The sequence below is a fragment of the Martes martes genome (genome assembly GCF_963455335.1).
Source record: "Martes martes genome assembly, chromosome: 1".
Lineage (NCBI taxonomy): Eukaryota > Metazoa > Chordata > Mammalia > Carnivora > Mustelidae > Martes > Martes martes.
Genome location: NC_137888.1, coordinates 108092618 through 108116269, shown reverse-complemented (window position 1 = coordinate 108116269; position 23652 = coordinate 108092618). Strand labels below are relative to the sequence as shown.

At 44.7% G+C, this 23652-nt stretch overlaps 1 protein-coding gene across 8 annotated transcripts in view; it reads right to left on the bottom strand.

Annotated features, from left to right (window-relative positions):
• The window catches only part of RTP4 (receptor transporter protein 4), a 47854-nt gene extending 24507 nt beyond the window's left edge, over positions 1-23347 (bottom strand). For 3 of the 8 annotated variants that reach the window (XM_080812687.1, XM_080812682.1, XM_080812681.1), the window contains exons 1-2: positions 23027-23228; positions 21504-21597 (exon numbers count right to left, since the gene is read on the bottom strand). In XM_080812687.1, coding sequence (XP_080668813.1) covers positions 21504-21597; positions 23027-23208 — 276 coding nt within the window. In that variant the 5' untranslated portion in view covers positions 23209-23228. Of the gene's footprint in view, positions 1-17912; positions 21598-23026 lie in introns of those variants that run through there. The other 5 variants (XM_080812686.1, XM_080812685.1, XM_080812684.1 and 2 more) reach the window with 3 other exon arrangements.
• Between the last annotated feature and the right edge of the window lie 305 nt (positions 23348-23652).

Genomic DNA, 23652 nt, shown 5'->3' with positions numbered 1-23652 from the left:
CTGAGAAGTGAGGACAGTCAATGGGGAAAATATTGGGGGTGAGGCTGGCAGAAACAACAGCTGGTCCTGGAGGCCCTGTGGGCAAAATCTGAAGAAAGGTTTGATTTGAGGAGAGGGGAAGTGGGCTAAAACCACTCCTTCCTGTTTCTGTTCGGTTTTTATAGAGCAGCCTCCAAGAACTATCGCTCATCAGTGGGACAGTTCAGTAGACAAGGACTAGCTCCAAGATCTTAGAGCTCTACTCCTCCTGCCTCATCTCTTACAAATCTCAAAAACAGGCATCCAACACAGGGGTGTGAACTTGAGCAAGTTATGCTCTTTCTTTGGGTCTTCCTTTCTCAACCCATAAAATGCTGATCCTTCATAGTCTCTCATATGCCCTTGGCTCTCATACACTGTGGGTCAAGGAACAAGATTAGAATTTGGGCACAGCACTTCTGAAACGTTCCCATTTCATCCTAAACTGGGATCTCCGCATGATGATGGCTCTGAACTTCCCTCAGCCATAAAGAACTTACTCTTCTTAGAATTTTCCTCTTCTTTTTGAGAATAAAAAGATTGCAAAAACAAGCCTCAGAATCAGGGCGTGGGGGTAGATGATTCACTCCCATCATGTTATCTTTTGAATGTAGTTAATAGCTCCCCCTGCACTACCCCCTTTCCTTACCTACCTGAATTCCACTGCAGACAAACAAAATGATAATGGCAAAGGCAATCTTAGAGAGACACTAGCAAGTCTGATGGACTCTGGTAATGAAGTTATTACAAACTCTGCCACCCACAAAGATCTGGCAAGAACAAAAGGATGGGTGTTTGTGCAGATGTCTTGTCGAGGTGTCACTTGCCTCAGGCTACCAAATCTCTCCGCAAATAAGTAACTCACTTATCCTCAGAGACCTCCCCGAAGGAAGGACATCCGTATTCACTCTGATGAAGAGCCAGGAAATTAATAAGAGTTTTTATGAAGAGCCAGGAAATTAATAAGAGTTTTTCTAAAGCCAAAAAGTCAATGCTAGCTTTGCAAACCTACCTGAGGCTTTCTAGGTTTTATACGCAGGTTCTCACTCCCATTTGGGAAAACAAATTTGAATTTAAGAACTAGAAGGGTTTTTAACTGATGCCAGCAGAGTACATTCAATACTTAAATCCTTTTTTAAAATATCCAGTAGGTGTCCTCTAGCTTCACTTGAAAACATCTAATGAAGGTTCCAACAGAGAATATGCGGAAAAGGGCCCTAGAGATAGTGAAATAGTGAGGATTGAGTGTGGAAGGGTGGGTGATGGAATGATTAAGGAATTCTGCTGGAGGGAAGACAGAGAGTATTAAGACCACACCTTGGGTTTGGGAAAAGAGGGAAGGAGAACTCAGTTTGGACTTCCTCAAAGGTCAGTGTTGGCATGGGCAGCACCTTATGGGGGTAGATGGGCTGGGCAGACAGGAAGTAGGGAGTGCACTACTTCCCAAGCCGTCCTTTCTCCAGTTGACGAGTTTGGCTGTTGTATATCATGGTCCTTCTGGATTGTGTTGCAAGGACAGAAAGACTGGTTTGGACAGAGGGAAACTTCCATGATTATCCTACATCTACTAGCAATTACCAGTATAATTCTGACAAGTTAAAAAAATTACCTGAAACTTGGAAATAGGTGAAAGAGACTGTCAGGTACTCTTTCAATGCCAGAGTTGACTCTCTACTTACCGGACTATTCTTCTTCACTGTAAGGCAAAAGCTCATTTGGAAAATTTTGGTCCATAGAAATGCAAATCGTTTCTTCCCAGTGGAACCTTAGCCTCAAAGTTTACAGCTTATGATCCTGTTAAACATAGACCAATGTTTGTACAGCTTGTGACCCTGCAAGCCATCAGATGGCCTGTACATATCTAGGCTCTCAAATGCTCTTTTGGCCAATTTTAAATCTTACTGCTCTCCATGTTAAAGAACTCAACAAAATCTGCGAAACATACCCATTTAACATCTGAACGAAAGGCATGGTTTTATCTTTTTGAAAATTGTATTTTACCAGGCAACTCACATCTGCCTCCAAGGATTTGGTCTCCTTCTCTGGTAGAAGATGCTTTAGGACTAGAAGGTGTCCAAGTGATGAGGGAGCAGGAGGCTGGCTGAGGACAAAGCAAAAGCTGGCACCTTGCACCCCCTCTCCACCCACTCCCCTCGGTAATATGCGTGACATTCCTCAGGCACCCCTGACTGCCCTAAAAGAAAAACAAATAGTTAACTTGCAGAGATCACAATCCTGCAAGACAGGAGTCTCCCTTGGTTTATCAATGTCCTAGAGATTTACAACAAATAAGCTATCTTAACAATAGCACAATTTCCAGAGGCAAATAACTCAGTTCCTCAAGCCCTAAATAATGTTTAATTTCTTCTAAACCCAAATCTCACTAACAAGGACACTTGATAGGAGAAATGTGAAACTTTATCTCTAGATCTCCAAGATAGTGTCGAGAATCATTCCCAAGCATATGGCCCACTGATATACATCTAAAGGGTCTCACAAGGAGATTTTTACTACTAGTAATAAATAACCTTTCTCCCAACAATAGCTGGCCCCTCAAGGTCCTGGAGACCTCGCTTCCAAAATTCCTTAGAGACTTACATCACCCCCTTTGTTCTCACCTACCCAACTCCTGTGTATATAATCAGCCACTCCTCAGGATAACGGGGCAGCAGCTCTTCCTGCCCACGGGTCCTGTCCCTGTGCTTTAATAAACCACCATTTTGCACCAAAGATGTCTCAAGAATTCTTTCTTGGTCATTGGCTCCGGACCTCAGCCCACCGAACCTCACCTAGGTTCTAGAACTTCATCACAAGGACCCGGCCTAAGGTCTCTGGACCTAAGCCACCTGGAACTCTCTCTCTCTCAGCTTCCCAGGGTCTCCAGGGAAAGGGCAACCCTCACTCTTTGGAGGAGAGAATTAGAACCTGCGAGCACTGCCCCTGCCACCCAGCTCCCAGACAGTGGTCAGAACACACCAGAACACTTTTCTGCAAACCGCAATTCAAAGTTTGTTTAGAATTTCCAGAAACCAGACTACATTGTTCCCAATTTACTCCCATTCCCCTGCTTCTCCCTCCCCTAACCAGTCCCTACTTCCCAAGATAAGCCTCAGAAGTTCCTAGTTCCACATTCCCAGGCTTTTAGTTTAATTAGGATGGTAAGGCAGCTTCCCCTAAGCATTCACCTATTTGACAGGCGAAAGTGGAAATTGGTGCCTTTTGGCTGCCCCTGAAACAACAGAGGTCAAACCACTACCTCCCCCATTCCCACTGCTGCAAAGGGGCACATCAGGATTGCTCTCTAAACCTGTTACCGGCTCTGACGTCTGATGAATCTGTCCTTTTAAACCTCCAGAAGCTTCTCTCCCTCCACCTTCCTGGCCCCGGGATGTTTAGCCATCATGCTCATCTCTGACTTCATGGGGGTGAAGATGTGAAGGTTAGGTGGGGCAGAGAACACGAAAGGTGAGTGAAGAAGGACTACTGGATGCATTTAGTATTCCCTGAAATGCACAGCTTTTGGCCCTGGGCTATCGTTAATGACCAACATGTAGAAAAACTTTTCCATTTCAGAGGATGTCTGATTTTGTTAACAGGTTTTTGGTTTTGTTTTGTTTTGTTTTGCTGAACCTCCTCCGGTCAGATGTCTGTTTGCCTCAGAATCAGAATCAGCTCAGTGCTCATTGTATTCATAAAATAAATATTTTTGTTTCCGATCCCAGCTTGGCTGCCTGGCCTGACTGATAATCCTTGCTCGTGGCTGGGTGAGGTGCTGCTGAATTTCTCTGCACACCTTTCTTCCCTCCAGTGACATCCCAGTGCATTCTTTCAGGCTTCCAGCTAATCCCTCAGCCTGGGGATACAGTCATGCTTCTCTCCAGACCAGCCCCCTCCTAGACCTTCACCCTTCCTGGACAAAACATTTGAAGGCCAGGGTAGCTGAAGTTTGGGTGGGAGGAAAGGCCAACAAGTCACATAATATTTATTGGATATTGAGTGTTTACATAAGGTGCCGTAGAAACAAAAGCACCAAATGCTTGGGTGTGGTAATCCTGGAAACCTAATTTGAAAACAATCAGCAAGGTACCTATTTAACACCCTGAATGGGGTCTTTTTTTGTAAAAACACCATCCTCCTTCCTGGAAGGAGGAGGAAGCCCCTGCCTGGGCAACTCAGTTGGTCTCCGCTCGGGTCCTGATGGCAGGGCTGTGAGTTCAAGCCCCTTGCTGGGAAAAACAAAACTGAAACAAACACCTTCCTCCTGTATAGGATAAAGAACTTTGGGATCCTCTGCTCCAGTTTAAAAAGAAGTTTCCCCAAGAACTGTGGATGAAGGAACATGTGCCTCTCTAAGAAAGAAAGCCAACTCCAAGTCAGTTGCACATCCCTTTACAAAAGCTTTGAGTTTCAGAGACGCAGTTGTCTCCAGGATCACATCCTGAGCAAGAAAATGAACAGGTAAGGGAAGGGCCGGGGTGGACACTCCGACTTTGCCCCAATCCCAACTTTGCTCCCAAGCGGGGAGAAAAGGAGAAGTGCAGAAGGAGAAGCAGGACTGAACCGGAGGTCATCCCACCCCGCAGCCCTCCCCCGCCTATCATATACCCCCCACACGCAGGCCTCCACCCACCAGCGCCCAACACCATTCCGAGGCCAGGGCAGCCCAGGTGCCCCCTGCCCCGCGGGCAGTTCTATCCAAAGCCAGCTCTAGCACCGCCAGCGGGCGATTTGGTCCAGGGCGGCTTTGGGTCTGGGTGGCCGGCCCTGGGCGAGCACGATTAGGAGACAGCAGAGGGGCAGGGCCTGCACCCCGCTGCGTGGCTCTCCCTCCGGGGCTGGCGGGCAGGGGCCAGGACCAGGGCGGCCCAGATCAGGTCTGGCATCTGCTTGGTCCCCAGCGTCCCGATGCTGGGCCCCACCCGCACCCGGCCAGGGCAGGGCCGGCGCCCACTCCGGACCAGTGTTGGAATTTCTTGCCGTCATTTCCAGGCTGGGCGTCTGTCCGCCCTGATTTATGGGCTGCAGCAATGCCCACAGACATAGTAGTAAGATTCAAACGTAACCGCGGCATTGTTTAAAATTTAGACCACCAAAAGAGCGTTTTCAGGGAGTATTCTGCCAGAGCAGGGGATGTTAAAAAGCAGACGTTTCACGGGCTTGACAGGGATTTAAAGCTCTCCTTTGTCCGCCCTGAGCCTCCCGCCACCCGGCCCCCCCTCTCTCTCTCCTCGCCTGCCTGCTGCTGACCCAAGGAGGGCCTGGATTGCACAATGAAAATATCCCAACCAACCGCATTCCTACAGGATCTGCATTGTGCCTAGAGGAGTCCGGGAAAAGAAAAGAAGAGCCAGGATGTGAGATGAGCCCAGGGAAGAGGCCTGTGAAAGTAAGCTCAGGATGGGGAAACCAGAGGCGCTGGGAGAACCCTGGAAATTTTACCAGACGCCTTAAAAGTGGCATTTCATTTTAATTTTTGTGAAAGCCGTATGTGCACAGAGCTCCAGAAAAATATTCTGTAGTGTTTATTGTAGAAATCTGCCTTGGGGCACCTGGGTGGCTCAGGTCATGATCCCAGGGTCCTGGGATCGAGCCCCACATCGGGCTCTCTGCTCAGTGGGGAGCCTGCTCCCCCCCCCCCCCCGTCTGTTGCTCTGCCTATGTGCGGTCTCTCCCTGTCAAATGAATAAAAATTTAAAAAAAAAAAAAAAATCTGCCGTTCCCTGCCCCCTCTACTTCCATTTTCATCTGCAGAATCAATCAACCTTTGCCTCAATTTTGTCTTCTAGTATTTAAACTCCATGTTTCTATTTCTTGATTTGTGAAGCCATCCACGGATTTCCTCCCATCAAGATAAAGATTCAGTTGTCTCACACCCTCAGCCCTTCCGCTTTTAAGTCCTAATTTTTTTGTTAAAATGCTATTCGGTGGTGATACCTATTTTGACTGAATATTATTCATAGCTAAACAATGCTGAGTCGTCTCATTGCCTTTATTGTACAACCGTTTGATTACTCCTCCCGTTAATGATCATGTTGGTTTTCATTTTGTTTCTCTGCATATTTTTCCCTGCGCCCGTCTAAATCCTCCCCAAACTCTGGTGGAAGTGTGAAGTCTTCTCCTTCGCGTTCAGATGCCTCAGGGAACCTCTCGGTTCCCTTTGTTTGCTCCTTGGAAGGATTTCCTCCTGGAGCCTTCCGTCAGCCAGCTCCAGTGTGGATTTCTTTCTCTTTTTAGGCCGGCTGGGAGCCATTTTCTCTGGCATTCTGAGAACTTACTTGGTCCCTCTGCTGTGTAGAAATCCCTACTAACTGGGCTCCAGATTTTCACTATACTTGGTTTACTTCCTTATTTTGGGAGGAGGGAAATCTCCTCTAGTAGCTTCCTGAAAATGAATGGCAAATATTTGACTTCATGTGTGACTGAAAATGAAGTTTATTCCACACCTACATCTGACTAAACTTTGGCTGGGTATAAGATTCTCTGTTGGAAATCATTCTCCCTGAGGATCTGGAAGGCTTCATTTCGTTGTATTCCAGCTTGCTATATTCATGTCAGCTTTTAGTGTCTTGCATTTGAAATTGGACAGAGGGCCAAGGACTACCAGATGTTTTAGGAAATCCTCTAAGATGAAAGGTAAATACCTTTCGTAAGAAAAATAAGTTAGAGGAGATAGGTAGTACAAGTATCAGAAAATGATATATGCATGATGTGGTTTTGGAATATAGATGAGGTTTGGTGGGGTGGGCTCTGGTGTTGATGGCGCAGAAAAAAATCCTGAGGGGGTGGGGGTGAAGGGTGCCTGGTTATATACTTGGGAGTTTGGGGGAGGTAAGGAAAAAGGAAGGTTTTCAAAAGAAAGTTCATATGCTAAAAAGGACCTACAAGATCCTGGAGGCCTTGCCATTGTCAAGGTTGTTTTTCCCCTGTGGCAAGGCCTTAAGACAGGTGGGAACTTCCTGGATGAATGTCATGCATATCCCACCCAGGAGTAGCGGGGTGAAGGTCCATTTGATTGGGGGGTTACAGCCTGATAATAATCACCTTTTCTTTAAATTGCTCCATGGGCATATAGGACTGGGAAGGCATATTTAGAGTCAATATATAGATTAATTTTTAAGGCTTTTGCCAGTTGCAAAGCACAGGTGGGCACGATTCACTCTGCTTTTGGGTCAGAAGTATTTGTTGACAGGTCTTTGGCATCAACACTCTGAGTTAAAACTGACTATAGTATACCCAGGTTTTCATACCCTCTTTTCCATGAAGCTACTGCCATCAGTAAAATTGCTGTCCTTTGCATTTTTAATAGGGGCATCTTTTAAATCTGGTCGACTAAAATAAACAAGATCAATAACTTCTGAATAGTTATGCTCTATAGAAGTACTATGGTCAGGTCCAGACCATAAGGGTAGCTGTGTTTAAAGTTTGACAGGTTTTAAATATTATTTCAGGCATATCTATAAGCATTGCCTGGTGTTTAATAAGTCAGCTTCCCATCATCCATTGGTGGCTTTTGGTCTGTAAGACACTCTGGACTCCATGTGAAGTCATTAGAGACAGGGACTCTCCCATAGTGAGCTCCAAGTCTCCTTTTACCAGGATGTCTGTTGTTTGCTTGGCTAAGCAATTGTTTGCAATTGTACATCAATAGAGGGAGCTTCTAGGATGGGTATGACTATGAGGGATGAAACTGTCAAAAGCCCTTTTTGTTTGAGGTCCAGGCTTAACAATACTCTAATTACAAGGAATCACTGGCAAGTGGAAGAAGACTTGTCTCAAGAGATAAGGGCATCCCCAAGAGCATCACCCAATCCAATCATAAAGAAAGTGGGGCTATTCCACAAGTCCATAGTTAACCCCATGGAGTCGGGTATGCTCTGGCTTTTAAGGAAAAATTCATCATCCCAGCCACATGGTATTTATCAAGGTGATAGTTGAGTTATACAGTTATCGGAGGATTAATCCCATTTTCCAGTTGTTTAAATAATCATATGTCCATAAGGTCCTGTTATTATCCCCACAGAATAAAAAGCATGAAGATTACCTATACATGAGCTATTGTGTAGAAATAGAAAAGCTATTTCTCTGAAGTTGACCTCAAGTTGTCTAGCTTAAGCAAGCAACATTTCAGAACAAAACCAGGATTTAATATCCACAAAGGTTATTGAAATGTAATTTTTCTCTCTAAAATAACACTCGTTGCCAGAGATAGCCAAATCAAGACTAACTTGTTCACAAAACAAGTTCAATATTTAACAAACTTGGCCTAATTATTTACATAAGCTCAGCAAGAATGATTGATCGTATAGATCTTTTAGAATCTGCTTTGCTGGAACTTTTTATAAGGAATCTCTAGGTTGAACTCTTAGTAGCCTCTCCAGGCCAGAAACAAAGCTAAGTATTTGCCATCAGACATGCCTGTAATACCTGTAGATTTGGGCAAATTCCTCTTCACGAGGTCCCCAATATATCCTGAGATTCCTGCCCCTGCCAGGAAGTGACATTCTTTACTCACCTGGTGAGGCTACTGGGAAATCTGTAAGCAAGGTACCAGGCCAAGAGTTCCAAGGGGTTTTATGGCTCCATGTTTCATAAAGTCAACCTCAATTCCTTCAAGATTTCTGGTCATATCTGAGTGTATGCATGTCTCTCTCAGATAAGACATTGCAGCCAAAGCCTTAGTAAAATAACCAATGTTTCCAATGGTGTCCTGTTATCAGGAGAACAGATTCTTACTGAACTTATGCAAACTGACTAAGATTGTCATGGAAGAAAGAATACTTACTTACCCAGACCTTTTGAATTTGCGGGTTCAGGTTAAATGCTTTAATTTGTTTTATTATTATTTCTGTATATCACTGATGTCTTAAGAGAAAGTTTCCTTAGTCTGGAAGGGCAAATATTAAAGAACCAGCAATGTTTTAACCAAGAGTTGGAAAAAAATCTATTTAACCATTTTTCTCAATTCACTTAGTCCCAATTTACTATTCTTGTTCAGTTTGACTGCAGCTTTAGTTAGTTCTGGAAATTCTTACCCATTTCAGTTTTGATCTTAAATGTACTAAATATCTGTATTTGTCCTAAAAGTCCTTTATATGAATCTCCTTCAAAATGGAACAGTAACCATAAATGACAAGACTCAAAATGGACATAGTTAAAAATCTGATGAGACGAGGCACCTGAGTGGCTCAGTCATTAAGTGTCTGCCTTCAGCTCAGGTCATGATCCCGGGATCCTGGGATCAAGCCCCACTTCTGGCTCCCTGCTCAGTGGGAAGCCTGCTTCTCCCTCTCCCACTCCCCCTGCTTCTGTTCCCTGGCTCACTGTGTCTCCCTCTGTCAAATAAATAAATAAAATCTTTTTTAAAAATAAAAAAATTTAAAAATCTGATGAGCAGGTGCAATATGGCTGGCAAGGAAAGGTTATTTCTGTGACAGTGACACTTCAATAATCAAAATATTAAGTGATGGTATTATACCAGAACATATAAACTTTAGGAACTGTATAGCAATTCTAGACTAGTTAGAGCACTTACTCAGATATAACCTAAGGCTTATCATTTGTTTAACAGTACTTCCGGAGTAACTGAACATACCAAATAAAAAAGCCTAATGAATCAAGGAGACTTCATGTACAATTTAAATCTTGGGAAGTTTGTTTAAAAAACATCAGGAAGTTGTTGTTGTTGTTGTTGTTGTTGTTGTTTACTTGACAGAGAGAGCACAAGTAGGCAGAGAGGCAGGCAGAGAGAGGGGGGAAAGCAGGTTCCCTGCTGAGCAGAGAACCTGATGTGGGGTTTGATCCCAGGACCTGGAGATCATGACCTGAGTTGAAGGCAGAGGCTTAACCCACTGAGTCACCCAGGCACCCCATCAGGATTTTTTTTTTAAGATTTTATTTATTCATTTGACAGAGAGAGAAATCACAAGTAGGCAGAGAGGCAGGCAGAGAGAGAGAGAGAGAAGGAAGCAGGCTCCCCGATGAGCAGAAAGCCTGATGCAGGGCTGGATCCCAGGACTCTGTGATCATGACCTGAGCCGAAGGCAGAGGCTTTAACCCACTGAGCCACTCAGGCACCCCAAGATGTTTTTTTTTTGGTTTCTTTTGGTTTTTTGTTTTGTTTTGTTTTTTTAAGGCACATGCCTAAATAGAATTACAGATCATTCCAAAACTCAATTGTTTTTATTTAAACAAGTTGACAGTAAGAGATTCCAAAGACAAATATGTGGGGTTATAGTTGTTAGCAAAACTTATCTCCTTTAATATTGAGAAGTTTTAACCAAGTAATCGAAGACCTGATAAAGGTAAAACATAGAATCTGGTTTTCTGGGCAGACAAAGGAGGAAAAAACCTTTGTTTACATTTTCTTATCAAGAGAAGACCAATAATCCAAGAAAATGCTGTCTTTTGAACACAGAGAGAGAATTTCAATCTTATACCACTGTACTTTTAAAATCCCTTTATTTTATTTTATTTTAATCTTAATCTGTTCTGACCACATGTAAAATTCCTTTCCAAAGATTTTCTTTCACAAACTTACAACTTTCTTTCACTCTCAGATTTTGTCCCAAGCCATTTCTCTCCAAACAACCATCTTATTTAGGACAAAATTACCTTATTTTACCTTTAATAAAAATGTATTCCCATTCCTTAGATCTTTCTTACACATCTCCTACTTCTTTTTTTTTTTTTTTTTTAAGAGAGAGAGCACGCGCAGGGATGAGGAGGGGCACAGATAGAAAGAGAGAATCTTAAGCAGCTCCATGCCCAGTGCAGAGCCCAATGTATGGTTCAATCTCATGGCCCTGAGGTCATGACCTGAGATGACATCAGGAGTCAGATGCTTAACCCATTATGCCACCAAGGCGCTCCTCTCCTACTTTTCTATGTACTGAGTTGCTTCCCTTATTTCCATCAGTCTTAATTACATTTAGTAGAATTTTGCACTCCTAGAAACCTTAGTCTCCAGTGAAAACAAAGTAGTAACCAATTGTGAACTGTTACACCAAATCTTTTTAGACAGCAAATTTGTGAATCGGTTAAGAACAAAGTGTGCTTACCAGCAGGCTCAAATATCCTTAGTTCCTTTGCAATAAGTAGTCAAAAGCACAAACCTATGTCCAGTGCTCAGTGCTTTAGCAGTTTATCCTATTTTGGAAAAGACCTAGATGTCCAATGAATTTAATTCCACTTACCACCCAGGCAAAACTATTTAAAGTTTCAGGCTACCAAAGACTCTGAAAGCTATCTTAACAATTACCCATGAAAACTTTGAGACAGACAAGATTAACCATTTTAGGTCATCTTTTTGCTAACAAATTGCAACAGAGATAACATGAGCTTATCTGACCTTTAGTAAACCTCAGTAAAATAAAAATTTCATTTTTGATGCTGATAACTCCAAAGACGTGTCTATCTTAATTAAACCAACAAACTTAAATTCATTTAAATACTGAATTATATTCCACCTGGACCCTCTTTTAAAAGTCAGTTTGCTCCCCATGTCAACTTTCACCTGAGACACTGGCAGGGAAACCCGGAGTGGGTGGTGTTATGTCCAGAGCATGCTCTTCTTCACTCCTTGACAGTTAAGGGAGGGGGAGGAGCCAATGGTGAAGGAGGCGCTGAGGATGATGGTCTAGAAGCCCATTATGCAGGCCGCACCCAAGGTGGTGCAGACACAGGAGGAGGGGGAGAAGAAGGCAGAAGTGAAGTGCTGCCAAAAGGCAGAGAAAAGGATTCTGGGTTCTAGAGCTCACCGGATCCAACAGAGTGAGAAAGGGACAGTCAGGGCTGGGGGGAAGGGATAGGGGGCTCCAAGATAAAGCTCACAGAAATTCCAAAAATGTGGAGATATAAGGAATCTAGAGGTAAGGAACACTCCAGACCACCCTGCCCTAAGTGTCTGGGGGGGGGGGGTCTTATTTATGACAGTCAACTGTAGTCAACAGAAAATAAACAGACCCTAAAAAAAAGGTAAACCATTAAAGATATTATCACTAGTCCTGCTTACATAAAGGTGCTGTCAGTAGAGAATCAAAAAAGATTTAAGATCCCTGGTTAGCTTTCTATAAAAGACCAACCCTAAAAGCCCTCGTGGCAACCCTGTCAGGACCTCTCTCACTCCAGAGAGTTTTTTTCTGTATCCTTGCCTAATAAACTTCTGCCACTTTGCTCACCCTCCCTTGTCCATGAGACTCATTCTTCAACACCATGAGACAAGAACCTAGCTCTCCTACTTCAAGAGAAGGGGACACCATGTTTTCCCACCAACAAGGGGGAATAGGCAATCCATGTTGGGCTAGAGAAGGCAGGGAATTTCCATGAAACAAAGGCAGTTTTGGTAGCTGCTTGGGAATATTCTTTAAAATCCCCGTCCTGAGGTAGACTAACCACAGTTGGCTCCAGTTATAGCCGTTAACTCAGGAAATGAGTGTGGGAGAAGCCCTCACATCTATTAGGTAGAACAGTGAGAGCAAGAGAGTCGAGTCCCCTTCATCTGGGATGACCTATATTTCCTCCAGCAAACTATGTTTACTGGAAGGAGGTCTGTTTAGATAATTATCATCCAATATATCGGGGGGGGTGGAGTTTACTAGCCAAACACTTTCTGCAAGAGGCCCTTAGGTCTGGGGACTGATTGAGAGCCCCCAAAAGACTGAATGGACCTAATACCTCTATTTGCCCTATTTCCTGCCGAAGATCTAACTGATAGACCCAACTGAGGCCATGTGAGTGATGTTACAGTAGCTCAGTCCTTTCCTAAGTTTTACAACCTGAATTGTTTCCAGTGTGTTAAAAAGATATCCCAAGGGAGAGTCCCTGGGGAGTGAAACAGAAGCCAACCAAGGTCACACTCCTGGAAAAGTAGAGAAGGCCCATTACCAAATCCCCCTCCCTGATTCCCAGGTGGCATCTCACACAGGATATGTCAGAGGTGCCGTGTGTCAAAAGTGACGGGAGGCATCCCTCAAGCAAAAAATCGCTGTTGATCACCCTCCTGCCTCATCATGAAGGCATCCCTGCCATACAAGGTCCCAGAAGGATGATGGCATCCTTCCCCGCCCCCATGGCATCCTAGGCTACAGATAGGTGCTGGTGGATGGACTGAGATACCACACCAAGTTGTCCCATGCCCCGAAAGCCGCCTTATTGCCCTGCCACTTTTAACCCATGGAGAATACTAGAAAAGTTTTACAAGGGGAAACTACCCAATTTTGTAATTTAAGTAGTTAGTAGAGGACATTGACCGAAAACAGTAAAGATAGAAATCCATCATGGGTCTAAGTGACATTCTAATGCATGTAGTCTTAAAAAACCAGCTTCTCTAGGAAATGGTCCCAGGTCAGTCTTTAGTTCAGTCGGGTACTGGTTTGGGCTGACCCTCAGGTTCCATGGCCACAAGCGGCTAGAAGAGAGATGTGGATGGGATCACATTAGACCAATGAGGTGGAAACCTCACACAAGAGGGTTAAGATTACCAGCCGTCCTGGTGGGGTAGGTGGTTGTCCTGTGCCCAAGACAGACAATTTTGTATAAGAACAGGAATAAAGAGAGGGTATCAAGTTTCTGGGTCTTATTACCATCTCAGGCACGGTACTAACTTCCAGCCAAAAGACAGGCTTTCTCCTCCCCTTAGAGTAGCCATGGGCTGGAGGAATTGACATGAAAGTGTTCCAATTAAGACATACTCCTTGAAAAGCCCCTGGAATGAGAGTAAAGGAAGAGTAAAGGAAAAGTACTCACCAAGTTTGTGCCAAAGCTCAGAGTCCAGATGAAAAGACTCAAAGCCCCACTTTTGGGTGGCATATGATGTCGTTTTGGAATACAGTTGAGGTTTGGTGAGGTGGGGTCCAGAACCAAGGGTCAAGAAAGAATTCTTGAGACCTCTTTGGTGCAAAAAGGTGGTTTTATCAAAGCCTGGGAACAGGACCCATAAGCAGAAAGAGCTGTTGCAACAGGGTTGTGATTATATAATATGGGGTTGGGGGAGGTAAGGAAAAGGGAGGTTTTCGAAAGAACTTTCATATGCTAAAGAGGACCTACAAGGTACTGAAGGTCTTGCCATGGTCAAGGTTGTTTTCCCCCCTAGCAAGGTATTAAGACTGTTGGGAGCTTCCTGGATGAATGTCCTGTACACCCCATCCAGGAGCAGGGAGCAGGGGTCACAGGGTGTCAGCTTGTGCTTTGTCCTTGGCTAGCCTTCTGCTCCCGCATCATGCAACCTAACAAAAGCATGAATGCCTCACAGAGATATTGAGAAGTTGGAAGACCAATATCAATAATATGTCTCGATGGGAACCTGTCCATTCATTGTGTAGGGGGCCCTGGGATCAACCCTCTCAATCAGAAAATCATGTCCTTTGGTTCTAAGAAAGGTTTTTAAAGTAATCCTTTCATTATTTCTTTCTTTTCATTTTCTATTTTTTTTTTCTTTCTGGAGCTCCTATTGTTTGGATAGTGGGCCTTCTGTACCAGTCCCCTACAACTGTTTTATCCATTTCCTGATCTCTAAATAGAGGACAAATAGGTGCGCAGCCAGTAAGAGTATTCTCAACTTATGCAATCAAAAGAAGCCAGAAATGAATGATCAGGAGACTGAGACCAGCTAACCAATTAAAAAAAGAAAAATCAGAACTCTATAGTCAGGAAGATCTGAGTCACTTTTCAGACCCATAATTCATTGGCTGAAAGAGAAGGTGGTTCCAAACGAGGAAGATTGCTGCCAAAATCCCCAATCCTTCCTCAAAGAGGTGTATGGCCTTTTATTTGTATAACTGTATGCTGGGAAAAGGAGAATATCCAGACATTTTGAGGGCTTTTAGATTCAGAGTCTGAGCTGATATTGATCCTCAGGAATCTGAAATAAATCACAGACTGCTATTGGAGTAGAAGTATGTGGGGACCAAGTAATAAGTTGAGTCCTGGCTCAGGTCAGGCTCATGATGGATCCACAATGAATCTATAGCTCAGCTGGTGGTCATTTTGCCAGTCCCTGAATAGATCATTGGCATGCACACATGTGGAAGACGCCAGAACCTTTCATTGGTTCTTCAGTCCATGGGGTAAGAGCTATTGTAATGAAAAAAACTGAGGACTTCTCTTTCTAAAAATCTCGATACAGTAGCATAAAAAAAAAAGATATCATGCCTCAGAGGGAATGGCAGAGATTAGAGCCACCCTTAGGACCAAAAAGACACAGAGGTGGTGATCTCCAGCCTGTTCTCATTTGATTCAACAGTCTGGCTCCTAGAGAAACCAGTCAGATCCCGGAGGATGACAGGGTACTATCTGAGATGCAACCAAGTAGAGGTCTCAGGTACAACCACTGTGCCAGAAATGATATTTTTGCCAGAGCAAATTAACATGGCTTCAGAGACATGGTATATGGGCATTGATCTGACGAATTGATTCTTTCTCAGAAGTACTTTTCATATAGCGAGTATAGCAGCTTACATTTATACTTTCATCCCAAGACCATGTTAATTCTCTTATCCTCTGTCATAATATAATCTGCAGAGTCTGAACCATTTGGAATTTCTTCAGAACATCACATTAGTTTACTCCATCAATGATATCATTTTAATCAGACAAGAGGAGTAAGAAGTAGCCAAGTGCATTGGAGACCTCACCCTCCAGAGGTGGAAGTCCCACAGAATGCTACAAAGATTCTCTGCCAAATCCACACATGTCTTAGGGGTACAGTAATTTGGAGCATGCCACAACAACACTTCCAAAGGGAAGGGCAAGTTTTTGCATCTTGACCCTCACACCACTAAAAGGAAGCGCAATACCCGGTAGTCCATACTTCTATGATTCATTCACCAAGGGATAGAGAAAGCTGCCAACTTGAGTGGGACCCAGAATAGGAAACGGCTCTGCAGCAGGCCCACAATACAATGCCCTGCCACATGGCCCATACGATCCAGCAGACCCTTTGGTACTAGAGTTAGCTCTCATGCCAGGCAGTGTTTACATCAATCTCCAGCAGGAGAAATACAATTTATAACACTTGTGTTCTGAAGCAAGGCCATGCCATCTGCATCAGAGAATTACATGCCATTCAAAAACCAACTCCTACAAGCCACTTGGCTGCATAGAGGTAGAACTCCTGATGGTGAGATATTAAAATATGATGGAGCCAGAGATGCCCATCATGACCTAGATTCTGAAAGGCCCATTTAGTCAAATGCAGGCTCAGCATAATCCATCAGAATATGGAAGTGATGCAGCCTGGGACTGAGCACACGTCAGGCAAAGAGAATACAAAGGAGCTGGGTGAAGTGGTGGCGCAGCCCCTAGGTCAGCCTCCACTGGTGCACTAGTGCCTCTCCCTCAGGTCACAGCTGATCACCTGTTCAGGGAGAGGCTGTTACTTAGGACCAGTCAACAGAGGAAAGGAAAGGCCACTCTTGCTTCACTGGTGGTTTAGTTCAATTATGTGGTAAAAGCTGAAAATAGACTAATTAATTTAAGATAGGGTCATACTGGAGTCCTTATAAAACAAAGGGGAAATTTGGATACAGAAATACACATGTGAAGAGCACCACGTGAAAGTGAAGGGAGAGATCAAGGTGACAATTCTTCAAGCCAAGGAAGTCCACAAACATGGCCAGAAAAACCCCTAGATCCTAGGTGAGAGGCTGGAACAGATTCTTTCTCACAGCCCCAGTGAACTAACACATCGCATAATATCTCATTAGATCAGTGACCAAAGTTGTAGCAAAAGAGTTACAGCAGAGGTGATAAAGGCATGGAATTCCCTGGTTTCATCAAAGACAGCTCCACCTGGAAGCTGCCAGCCAACAGATCAAGGACATAGCCTCTTAAAGAGGCAGCTGGGGTACCTCTTGGAGATGCTGCCTTGCAAAGATGGGTCACAATCCCACCAGGGTGGAGTATACATCCTGAATCAATGACAACTGTGGGTGTGGTCCCAGTAGGTAGTGTATGGGTATGGAAATCAAGAGGTGGAAGTACGGTGGACCCTGTTTATCATCACTCACATGAAATCAGGTGCCATCTTCAAGGTGTCCCTTCAACCACAACACAAGGCTCCACACATCTGGCCATGCTAGGTGGGGACTGCTCCCACTAAGGAACACAGCAAGAACCCCGTGACAAGAGCCAGCTATGACTGGTTGTTTCACAGATTTTTTGCCAACAGAACAACAGCAGGCAAGAAAGTGTCACTCTCCTGATCGTCGGAGGGATATAGGACTCCTGTTACACAGTGGGGGCAGGAAGAATACATTTGGCACCAAAGTGATCCACTGGGGGCTCTCTTGGTACTTTTCTGTCCAGTTTTGACAGTGGGTGGACAAATGCAGATGCCACAGACTGAGAAAGACCTTGTGACCAAGGGCCCACACCCCTCAAGGATGAAGGTCTGGATAACCCCATAAGGTAAGCAGAGGTGCCTGGGGAAGGGGAATGGAGAGTGGATAATAAAGGGAGATAGTGAATTATCTAATTGCCATCCCAAGACAGATGCAGTGATGGGGCTCAATTTGCCTGTGGACATTTTATGCCAAGCAAGTGGATTGAAGTGGTCCAAAATATTGACCATAATGGAAGCTGTGGTCCCCCACCCAGATCCCTGCCTTTGGGACCGGTGCATTCATTCCCTCAGTTTTCAGGAACATTGCTGGCTAAAGACTTGTAGTTGAACTCCCCCCAAGGACTCACCTCCAGCCAAAGATAGCTGCCTCACCTAAGTTTGCTGCAGAGAATAGGTCTAACTTGTTTTATGAATATTATACCTTCTCTTGACTTTCTGAGGCATAAGTCATAGTTTTACTGTTGAAATATGTTTTGGTTTGTGTTCTTATCCTTGAATTATCTCTGTTTTCTTGACTCCTTACTTTTTTTTAATCTTTTTTTTTTTTTTTGCCTTCACATTTGGAAAGATATCAAATATTTGACACCCCTTGGCAGTCTGTCCAAATTAAGTGTCTGAGACCAAAGAGTTGACTAGAAGCTCTGTAGGGTTGTTGTATCTGGTGGATTCACTCTGGAGCTACTTCAGCTAGTCATTCCATTGGATGAAACGCCCCCCTCCACCACTACCCTTTTAAGTATATATATATTGTTTTTTCTCTTGAGCTCGTAAGTACCCCCAAAGAGGACCCATCCACTCTCCTGTGTATTTGAGGATTAGATGGGTAAGATCAAAGGTTGGCATGGCTCCCAGGTTTCGTGGTGGGGTAAGGGAGTCCCAAAGAGTCAGTGTGTAGACCTGAGCTATCTTTCTGATTGCTGGGTGGCACTCTCTCCCTTCACATCGCCCAAGTCCCTGAGTCCAGAGTCTCTCTAAATCTTCAGAGACTAAACTTCCATTCTTCTCCCTGGAGCCAGTTAAGAATGGTCACCCGCTATAGAAGGATGGAGGAAAGACACTTGCTGCAAAGGCTTTCAGCCAGTCCTCTTACTTCAGCAGCCTCAGCACCCACCTTCAGAGCCACTGTTGCCTACAGTTTTTGAACTTTCTGAAACTATGCCATATGAATTGTTTTGTACCTCAGTTTTCCCTTGCCTAATTTCTGTTCCAGATCTCTCTGCCCTGTTAAGTCAGTTATCTACCACTAGTCAATCAGTTTTCTGGCTTCTGCCCATTTTCTTTACCCTTGTGTACTGATGCCTTTTTTTCTCCTTTCACTCTCACTCAGTAAGGTTTCAAGGAAGCTCAGAGAGAAATGCATGTGTTCAATCCACTATGTTTAATTGGAAGGCATTAACCTGTTTTAAAGATGGAGAAACTGAGGCCCAGGGAATGATAATGACTTGCCCCACATCCCACAGCATAACCAGGCTAGACATAAAGTGTCTAGTCCCCAGGCCAATTTTCTTTGTGAAGGAACCAAAAAGGTATGAAAACAGGAGGAACACAGAGAGTCCAGGGGGTGGTTTGGGGAAGAGGTAGTGATAAAAGGAGCATGCTTGTGGGAATGGCCTAAGAGGAAAAAAGAAGATAGCATCAGAGAAAAAGAGATAGTTTTATTCTTGGGTTTCCTGCTGACATTTCACTATTTTCAAATTCCTTCAAGACCTTTATTGCCTGTAGATACCACTCTCTGTGTTTACCACTCTGCTTTCTCAAGTCAGACTCCTATTCTTATTCTCTACTCCATTCTTTCCTAGAAATATATAATATTTTGAAAATGTGATTCCACTCAAATTGCCCATATCCTCAAATGCTAGTAATGACCCCTCATTGCCGATGGGGTAAAACGCATATTTTCTAGATATTTCAGTAATTTAAGCTCTTGGACTGGTTGGGGAGAAATGCTGATAGGAAGAAAGGGATAACTTGACAACAGAAGGGACAGGAAGTGTAGGTGACAGGGAGGAGAAATTAAAAGATGGCTCTAAGGTGATCAGCTTGGGTGACTGAATCAAATTAGGCCCAGGAAGTGAGACATGCTGATCAGCCTGGTTTTAAACATGGCGACTGTGGTTTGAGAGGTACGTAGAAATGCCTGGCAGACATGAAGATAGGGAGTGAACTATGCAACCATGCATCACATGACTTCAGGATTGGCAAGTTCTTGCAAGCTTCCTCCTCCAGTGCTGGAAGATGTGAAAGAATAGGATAGCTCCGGGAGTCACCAAATCAAAGGGAGTCTCTTGTATGGGGGCATTTGGGTAGATTTAAGTAGGGGAGAAAAACAAACAAGAGGGGATCTGCATATCAGTGTTTCTAATCTCTCTTTTTTGGTTAAGATATAATTGCCCGATCCTTGGGACAATATTGATAACTGTATTACTTTCCTATTTTAGCTGTAATAAGTCACCACAAATTTAGGGACTTAAAACAACACAGATTTATTATCTTACAGTTTTGGAGGTCCAAAGTCTACAATCAGTCTCATTGGGCTGAGGTCATGTGTCAGCAGGACTGGGTCCTCTTGGAGCCTCTGGAGGAAAATTTGTTTCTTTGTCTTTAAGAGCTTCTAAGAGGTGTCTGCGTTCCTTGGCTCATGGCCACTTCCTCCATCCTTGGAGGCCATCATTCCAAGCTCTGCTGTCATCATTAAATTTCCTTTTTCACACTTTGACACTCTTGCTTCCCTCTGATGAGGACCATTGTGATTACATTGCGTCCATCCAGATAATGCAGGATAAGCTCCTTATCTCAAAACCCTTAAATTAATCACATGTGCAAAATCCTTTTTGCCATGTAAAGTAACATATGCAAGTTCTGGGAAGTGGGGAATGCATATCTTTGGGGGGCTATTATTCTGCCTACCACAATAACTCTCTGTTAACACTAACGACCCTCAGTTCTTGTGAAGATATGTCAAGATAGAGACAGACAGAGAGAAATGAATGAGTGGATGAATGAGTGAAGGGCTTTTAGTGATTCAACACTAAAAGCTCTTCACTTCACAATAAAAAAATATTTTTTATTGGTCCATTATCTGCTAGGTTATGTTTTAGACTATCTTCTAAGGAGATCTAGGAAACTAGTGTTTATTCTTACAAACTTGACCCTGCTAGATCTCAAAGTATATTCTGTGTCATATTAAAATAGCAACCAGTTCACTGATTACCATGGAATTAAGACAGAAGAAAAGAAGACAAACTTATTTCCCTCCTTCAGCTTCTGAGTTTTTGCCTACAAAGACAAAGAACAAAACAATACAGATCCAGAGGTAGAAAAATACATCCAGTTCAGAGAATGTATCTCGTTGCATGGAATGAAGGTACATGCGACCAGTGTTTGGAACAGCATATCTGTGTGAACGTCTCCAGGTAGCTTGAGTTCTACTGAGGATCACAAACCCCCTAGCTGTCCTGGGTGTGAAATGTAGGTGTGACCCTAGTGCAGAGGGGGCTGTTCTTCCTCTAGTCTGAGTGTATGACCCTATTATCGTTGACATGGTCCATGTGGCTTGTGAGGGTGACTGCTGCGTAGACTGTTGGCGGGCCAATCTTAAAACCTCAGAGTATGTCCTCCAGGGGGTCTGTGGTGCTGTCTCCTGTGTGGATTGTGAATTTCCCTCTGGGGCCTCCCTGTCTGTCATTGGAGTGGGCTGTTTACTAGTCTCCCATGTGGGCTGAATGCCAGCCCCTGGTGCTTGGGTCTCTGCAGTGGTATGGCTGGGCTCTGGCTCCTTAAAGACCTGGATAGACCCACATTCCTGGTTTTTGCTGTCCACATCACGCATGTGACATGAGGAACTCATAATATCCAAATAGGAGGATGGGGATATTGGTTGTTCTGTCATGTTGTTTTGTGACCTCCACGAACAGCAGCCCAGAGTGCATGCTTCACAATTTTTTGTGTCATGGGACCCATCCAAAGGCACCTCCCGGATGATGGGGAGCTCCGGAAACCTCCTAAAGCCATTCCCGTAGAATTTCTCCAGAATACGCCGCACCACATTTTTCAGAATCCGCATGGCACTCTCTGGGGAGAACTCAGGATTCTCAAATCGAGACCAGGAACACTTCTGGCACCTCTGAGCAAAGAGCCGCATAATCACCTGGCCCTGGGACTTCCGGGGCTCCAGGTGCATGTGACAGAGGATGTGCACCTGAGCAGAAGCCCAATTTCGCCGGCATGAGGAACACTGGAACCTGCAGACAGAAGGAAGAAGGCTGTTGTGCCTTCAGGTGATCATTGACCTGAAGGACTCAGGCCTGGTCTCTGTCTCTGTGACCTCTCCCAATTCGAGAAGGTGCATATGATATTAAAAATTTGCCAAATAAGAATGAGAGGGATTGTGTTTTTTCATAAAGCCTTTTCCTGTGATCCTGAGCTTCCACCTACGTGGTCCCAAGTTTGCCTCTTTGCTAATAAAACATCTCTGGATGGCTCAGAGGGAAAAGTAGTTCTGCCACCTGACAGCGAAACTTGGTCCTCCACATGATCGCAGAAAACGTGTACAGTAAATCCTTTAAGGCAGGCACTGTAAGAGGGGCTACGTTGTTAGCCCACTTCATCTTTAAAGCTCCCCTCCGAGGGAGGCATCATTAAGCCCAATGTCCAGATAAGGAAACTGAGTCACAAAGGGATACACAGCTTGTTTTTAAATATATATATGTAAAACCATTATCTTATGGGAATGTAGAAGGAGGGACACTTATACTGCCTAGGAAGACCAGGGAGTGCTTTAAGGAGGAGGGGGCACTTGAGTTGGGCCTTGAAGGATGAGCACAGGGGAGGGGTCAAAGGGCCTGCCGGACACGCAGAATATCATGGTAACGGAACAGAAGTGTGAAAAGGTGCAGACTTGGTTCGTCATCCATAAGGTTGGAGCAAAGGACAGATGGAGTCAGGGTAGGACAGAGAGGGAAGCAGGACATCAGGTGGGGTGGAGAGAACAGCAAAGGTCCCCGTGTGCCGCATAAAAGGAAATCTGGTGGCCTAGGTCAACATTTCTCACTGCCGCCCCCCCACCCCCACCCCATCCCATTCGACCCAGGCAAGGAAGTTGCTCTCTGCAGTGTGCAGGTTCTCTGCGGGTGAAAGGGGGAGATGGCCCCTAGGGGAGGAGCGTTACTTACAGACTCCAGGAACCGGGTTTTAGATAGCTTTCTTGCTGCACCATTCCCTCTATTATTCCCAGGCCTTCAGCAAAGTCTCATTCAAAGTGATTGTGTGGCCTTCCTCCATTCTTGGGGCTTTAAAGGAAGGCCCTGGTCCCTGGCTGGTGCTCGACCCAATGGGGCTGCTGCAGCCTAAGGAAGTCAGGACTGAGGGCAGAAATAGCAGAAAACTCTAGATAGACCAGGCTGGAACAGGAGGTGGTGAGAGAACGGGAGGGCAGGTTATGGAATACGGAAGCATGCCTTGAGAACTTCCAGGAATAATTAAGGAGGAAACCTAGCAAAAGAAGAAACTTTGGTATGGCTAAGCAAAATGAAAAGAGCAGCATGACCACAAAAGAATAGAGATCCTGGGGACACTGGTTCCTTTAACAAGCTCTCAAAGGAATCAGTCCGCCGTGGCTAAGCTGACCCCCTTTGCCGGGGAAGGTCTGCTGAGAGGTCAGCTCTCACTCACCTGCCAAATCCTTTCTGCTGGTACTGCTTCCAGCCCTCGGCGAGGGACTCTGGGTCCAGTTTCTCGTCCAGTTTCAGGGTCCATGTGGCCCGGGGTTTCTCCTGCCGCATCAGCTCTTGAAATGTCCGCTCCCAGGTCCGAATATCTAAAACTGCTTTCTTCCCCTGAGGCTGGGAAGCCATGTCTACCGAGTCCCTCGGTCTTACTCAGCAGCCCGGAAGAGGGGAGGGGAAAAAAAAAAGCAAAAAACACATCAGTTTCGTTTTCTCGGTCTGGAATGCCTCAGCTGTCTTCTTAACTTTCGTTTCAGGCTGTTTGAGTGCACAAAACAGGTCTTTGTTTCGAAGACAGAGGGCAGCAGAGTTTTGCCAGTTTGTGAACAGGCCTCTCAGAGATATTCCAGAGCACAGAGCTCTGTTCTAGATTCTGGAGGTACTGGTAAGTGCCTTGGATATTTTATTTTTCTCTGATTTTTACACCAGGCAAAGCACTGTGCTCGGTGGTGGGATGAATGCCACAAGAAGCCATTTCTCCCCCTCAATGATGCTCACGCTCTCATGGAGACACGGGAAGGTAGCTGGGGGGACCTGTGTCCCATGCTGGTCTCCTGCACCCACTGGCCTGTC